The sequence below is a fragment of the Bactrocera latifrons genome, unplaced genomic scaffold (assembly GCF_001853355.1).
Source record: "Bactrocera latifrons isolate USDA-ARS-PBARC rearing strain unplaced genomic scaffold, ASM185335v1 scaffold_51, whole genome shotgun sequence".
In the NCBI taxonomy this organism is placed as follows: Eukaryota; Metazoa; Arthropoda; class Insecta; order Diptera; family Tephritidae; genus Bactrocera; species Bactrocera latifrons.
Window position 1 is genome coordinate 44,566 of NW_017537168.1, and position 6,166 is coordinate 50,731.

At 32.4% G+C, this 6,166-nt stretch overlaps 1 protein-coding gene across 1 annotated transcript in view; it reads right to left on the reverse strand.

Annotated features, from left to right (window-relative positions):
* LOC108973880 (voltage-dependent T-type calcium channel subunit alpha-1G-like) overlaps nucleotides 1-6,166 on the reverse strand; it is a gene marked incomplete at its 3' end in the record, with an annotated part of 170,942 nt that overhangs the window by 35,264 nt on the left and 129,512 nt on the right. The window contains exons 7-8 of the mRNA XM_018941385.1: nucleotides 5,384-5,505; nucleotides 2,988-3,142 (exon numbers count right to left, since the gene is read on the reverse strand). Of these exons, the coding sequence (XP_018796930.1) occupies nucleotides 2,988-3,142; nucleotides 5,384-5,505 (277 nt within the window). The remainder of the gene's footprint in view (nucleotides 1-2,987; nucleotides 3,143-5,383; nucleotides 5,506-6,166) is intronic.

The following is a 6,166-nucleotide window of genomic DNA, read 5'->3' on the forward strand; positions in this document are numbered from 1 at the left end:
AATAGAAACTTTATAAAATATTTTTTGCTATAAAAAACTACTGCGTAGTGGTAGGCGCATACATATTTTTGTTATTTGCGAGTTTTGTTTTTAAAATTTTGTAATAATTAAAAAAAAAAAATATTTCTCTTAAGAGTGAAAATGTATTGAAAGTTTATAATTGGAGTTATGCTTTTATTTTTTAAAATTTATTTTACTTTTAATGGCATACATTTAGGAGCTCTAGTTTCGAATTTTAAATGATGGCTAGAAAATTTGAATAATTTTCTGGTTTAACCTTTATTTACAAGAGAGTGGAACAAAGGAAGGAAATATGTCTTCCTTTTAAAAATGTTGCATACTTTTAGGCGTTTATATTATTATTAGTATTTTTCTTACAATTATTAGAAGCATTAATATTATTATTTTATTATATAATACTTATAAGTTTTGTCCCTAATACTTTCTAATATATTTTTTCTTATGTATTTTCAGATCTGCGGTTTCAGCGCTTCTTCAGTTCTTAAAGGTAGGTGCGTAAATTTTCTAAAAAAAATTTCACGTGAGAAGCTTAGTTATCTCTCTCTGTTATATATTTGACACTTTTAAGAAAGGTCTGCACCCTTGTAGCGGCCTTAACGGCCATATGAGGCGTTGTTATTTATTTAGGTCGCACCCTTTTCGCATGTGTAATGCGCCTAAAATTAACATTTAATACATTGCTGCCGAAATTCAAGCCATAAAAACATAAAACAACAAATTCAACTGCAAATAAACACCAACAATCGGCCATATGCGCTTACAAAACATATATAAACAGCCCCACCGCTATTAAGTGGCGGCCCGTTTTCTTTACTTCCAAAACAGCTGCTTTTGTTGTGGTTACACAAATAACGAATTTCTAATTATTGTTACTATGTCGTAGTTGTTGTTGTTGTTTTTGGAGGGTATACTTTTCATGCCACTGTTTGTTTTTTGCTTTCCCCTCCGTCGTACTCAAATGCTTTTCGCAATTTTAACGGCCTTTCGCTGTGTGTCTGTCTGCGTGGTTGTTGTTTGTGTTTAGTGTTGTGTACTTTTCGGCGTAAATGCAAATGTGAGTGGGAAATGCGAAATTAAAGTGCGACCAAACCGAAATTCGAGTGCGCGCATCAATGCACGCGCCGACGAAACGCCACCGCGCTACATAAAAGGTTTTCGGCATCGCAGATGACTGGCGCAAATTATGCAAATAAGTGTGTCAGGATAAATATGTACATTCAATAAGGCTGTGTGTGCGCGCGCGTGGGTGTGTCAATTTTGTAGAAGTCCCGAAAAACACCAACGACTGAAAGTGTCACGTAGCGTACACGCGGAAATTGGGACGCCTATAATTTGTATATGAACGTAAGCGATACTGTGTGTTTTGTATGCTTTGCATGTAGCAGCCTTTTAGGTGTAGAAAATTAATTGAGCTGCACTTTGGGTTATGGAAATGTTGTGGTGCAGATGTGACAAGAGACTGGTTTGAAAAAGACATGTCTATTTAAAATTCCTAACGTTGCATACTTTTCGGCTGCATATGAGATTCTGAAAGTGTGTGTAGCATCTTTCTGTCAAATTTATGAAAGATTTAATAATATTTAATAACAAAATCTAAAATTTTTTTGCTTAAATATATAGTTTTTCTAATTACATACTTTTAGGGTCGTTAGTTATGTTAGAAAAAATAGAAATTGAGTAGTGACTAAGCCTTTTTTGCATATTTTTAGGAGTGAGTTTTCTTCCGATCTAACAAATTTTTGCTTTTATATGTACATTCTTTTTATAATTGCATACTATTAGAGTCGTTAGTTATGCTCAGAGAATAGAAAGTGTTTAGTTACTCAGTTTTGTTTACATATTTTTAGGATTTAGTATTCCTATAAACTTTCTGCATACCACAATATAAATTTTTACAACGTTTTAAAAATGTTGCATACTTTTGTGCGCACATATATCAAATATTGCGTAAAATCATTCTTTAAATAGGTTAGCAAAACTTAAATTTATGATTATTGGTCTGACAACTGCTTTCATAGTCAAAAACTATACGAGATTACATTTAATTACTTGCATTACATTTTAATTACTTATAAAAATAATATATCTCTGGTCTTGCATTAGCTAATTACTTTCATTTTTTTAATTTAAACCACTCTTTTCAGACGGCTTTCATATATACCTTACTTCTAATTACTTAGAAGTAATTTTAAAGTATTTCTAAGAATAAACACACTTTTAGGCAGTAAAGTTAGTAAGTTTTTAGGCTATTTGTATACGTTATGCATTACTTTAAATTACTTGAAATAATTTATACATTACTTTTAAGTTCTTGAGATAGAAAATAATTAATTTTTGTCGGCCTTAATTATTTGAGATCCACTTGTATTACACATTACTTTTAATTACTTGAATTAGATAATACATTACTTTAAAATACTTGCCATTATATTATAACTAATGCTTGTATACTTTAAATATTTAAGGTCCACTTATCTAATGTTGACGTTATTTTTAATGACTTGGGGTAATCGTTCTGTATTTGAAAGTAATCTATTGGCTGGCTGGAAATAATATAATTCCTAACCTCGAGCACTTGAATGAAACACATTTTTCTAGTTAGTAGCATATTTTAAGGCATGCTCATTCACTGCTGCTATTAATTTTAATTACTTTTCATTACTTAGTTCTACTTTTTAAATCCTTTAATGCCTATAAATCATTTTATTAGCTTGACTTTTTAATTTGCCATTGAAAGATTAAACAAAAGAACAAAACAAACTATTTGTGAAAATTTTATAAAAAATTATTTTCCTTGTTTAAGCTTTTTTGCGCTCTGTATTGTTATCCCTAAATGAATGCTTCAAAGATTTTTTAGTTGCTAATTTTCATAAATTATTTTAATAATAATAATTTTCGTATAAAAAATATTTTTTAATTCGCTGTTATTCTCTCATTAATCCGCTGACAAATATTAATTTACTTACCAAAAATATCGCCACCCACGCCATGCCAATATTATCAAATGATATTGTCCCCTGAAATGGATTTTGACCAACCCGACGACAATCCGTATAATATTGATTCCAATTGACGCAAGAGGTATTTGTCGGTAGATTGTCACTAAATTTGGATGCAGGTTCTGAAAAATTTATATGAATGTTTTTGTAAAAAAAAAATTATACGCAGAATTCAGGAGTAAAATACGTTAAATTATATGTATGTATTTATACTTCATGTAAATGGAAATGTCTAAAACTTAGGAGCAAAAATTGATGGTATTTTCAAAGCTATACAGATTTGTAGATACAAGTTTTGCTTACAAATCTTTACTCATTTTTAACTAAAGTGTAATCCATATCGAGGTGTCCTACTTTTTAAAGAAAAAAAAAAGACACTTCAAATTTAATGGGAAAGGTTTATTATCATTCGAAAGAATATTCGTCGTATTTATATTTTGAAAATAGGTTTCAAATGTTGGTCGCAGCTGCGTCTCAGATGGTCCATCCATGGAGTCCAATTTTTCGATGACTCGTTCGGGCATTTCGACATGCGTAAAGTAGAGTTTACATATCCACACAGGAAAGAGTTTAAGTGTGTGATATCACACGATCTTGATGGCCAATCGACCAATCGAATACGTGAAATCATCTGCTCACCAAAGTGTTCTCTCAATGAACTCATTGAATGATGCGATGTGGGATAGCGTAATTCAAGAAGTGATTGAACTTATGTTAGAACTGTACCTGTAGGGCCAGAAATTCACGAATTCATTTTCATATCGATTTTGGGTGATGCTTTGGGATTTATTGTGTGAGTTTTTTTTAGGCTTGACGCTCAGCAGCAGAGTTTCTTTCACTTTTCCTGAAATGTAGCTGTTGTATAGTTGTAGTGGGCGAAAGTATCATCCACATAGGTTTGGATAGCTTTGCCGAGTTTACTTGTGTGATCATATTTTAGTTCAGTTTCTGGATCATCAGGGTCTCATTTTTCTTATTATTGGGTCTTTTTTACCTTATTTTTTGTGTCTACCCCAGAAAAGAAGAAGAATAGGGTCTTCTTGAAGATTTGGCGTGTAGAGTGCAGACTTTGTTTTCCTAAAGCACTGATGCAGCCTGTCAACCGTTACATTTTCTCGCAAGCCTACTAAAATTTTTTACATTGCAAAACTTAAAAACATTTCGGTTTTGGTGAATTATAATTCCAGTTATACACATTTTTGCTTAAAAAAGTCTCTTAAAAAATAGCAAATTTTTTCTACAAAAATTACTTTCAAAAATGTATCGCTAATTAGCTCTAATTGACGACTACTTGACGATTTCCTAGTGCAATTTGCCGCAAACTTGCGCACTGGTGTGTAAAATTACCGTTAGTAACTCCGAAATTCATGCACATGTTCAGAAAAATAGAAAAAAATATATTTTTGTTGTGGTGCCTAAAATTATGCCACGCTGAAGGTTGCGGAAATGTTCCAAGTCAAGCGTTAATAATGAAATGCGCACGAATGCGTGGCGTGCTGCCAAGCTTGCGCTTACTTTTTTGGCATAGCAGAAATTCGCTTTTATGCTGACTTTTGTTATTGTATTTGCATTTTTCATTTCAAAAATATTTTTTTTTTTCATTATTATTATTATTTTTTGCTTGCCAGCTTTTAATTCCTGCTAATTTTGCTTTTAATTATTTATTTTTCCGCCACCAATTTACAATTTTCATCTCCTGCATGCTTCTGTGCTTGTGGTTGTTGTATTTTTAATTAAAAAATGTACCTGTAAGCCCCCCGCCTCATCTTCATAATCATAATGAAAAATTTGCGCGCACACAGCAACCAACAATAATAAGAGCGTGCGAAGGGCGCGCGCCCCACCAATCATGCTCATTAACATAAGCAACAATTACAACAACAATATGCCATGGCAACAACACCAATTGGCAGCATGAAAAATCACTCAAGCAGCAATTAAAGTTTGTTGCATTGTCCATTTCCGTCCGACCGTTCGACCGTACGCGGCGCTAATTCTGTGGCGGGCGCGCGCCGCAACTTGACTTTTTAATGAGCAGCAGCAACAAAAACAACAGCAATTGTGTGTATATCCGGGCTACGGTCAGTTGTCTAGCGTTTACAAGCTACCAAGTTTCTTTCGCACTTTTTACCGTTGTACCTCCGCACTACCAAAGGCGCGCCGCAGTCGCTCACTTTAGCGCACTTTAAATTGAGTTGCCGGCAAATTGGTTTACTTCATTCACTTCCGCGCGCACACATTTTCTAACAACGATTTTTAATGAATTTTTTCCTACACTTAATTGCATAATCAAACAGCTATAACAATAAGCCGTTGCTTGTTGTTGCTATTGTTGTGTATATTGGTGTATATTGCTTACTTACCCGTGCAAATCATGTCGCCGACACGATAGGGTGGCAAATTGGCGCATAAATGCATGCCAGAGTCCTCGGGCTTCGAGCAAATGTAGTCCTGCTCCTTGGAGAATTCGTAGTAGTGAGAGACACTAGAGTATTTTTTTGTTGTTGTGGTGGTTTGTTTATGGGTTTTTTTCCATAGTTATTTTTGAAGTTTTGTAGTTGTTGTAAAGAGTAGAGTTGTTTTTGTAGAATTTTGCGCAATAGTGAACAAAATATTTGTTTTTACGATAATTTGAACGTTGTGTTTAAATTTAAAGTTGTTTGTGTGGAAAATTAGTATGAATTTGAAAATATTTTTGTTAAAACAATTTTGTTAATTGAAAACATATTTCGTTTTTTAAAAAATATATTCCGTTAAAAAAATAAAATGCGTAATTTCAGTGTACGGCAATTCAATTGCATACATTTTTTTATACAGTTTATGCAGTGTGTGTTATCGAGAACAGAATAAGAGAAGAGAAAAATACATACAAAAAAGAGACATTTAGTAAATCACAATATTTATAATTTGTTTTTATATTCAAGACATTTCATAACATTTATTCAGACACGTAGAAATTTGAATGAATGAGTGGTAAATGTAAAGTTGATTACTGAGTATTGAGTGTAAGAGAAATTTAGTAGCAAAAAATTTATGAAGTTAGTTCGAAAAATGACAGCTTAAAGACTTGAGTAGAGAGCTGAAATCTTAAAGAGTATGCAAAATTAGAAATATAAAATTAAAAAAAAAAAATTAAATACAAAAAT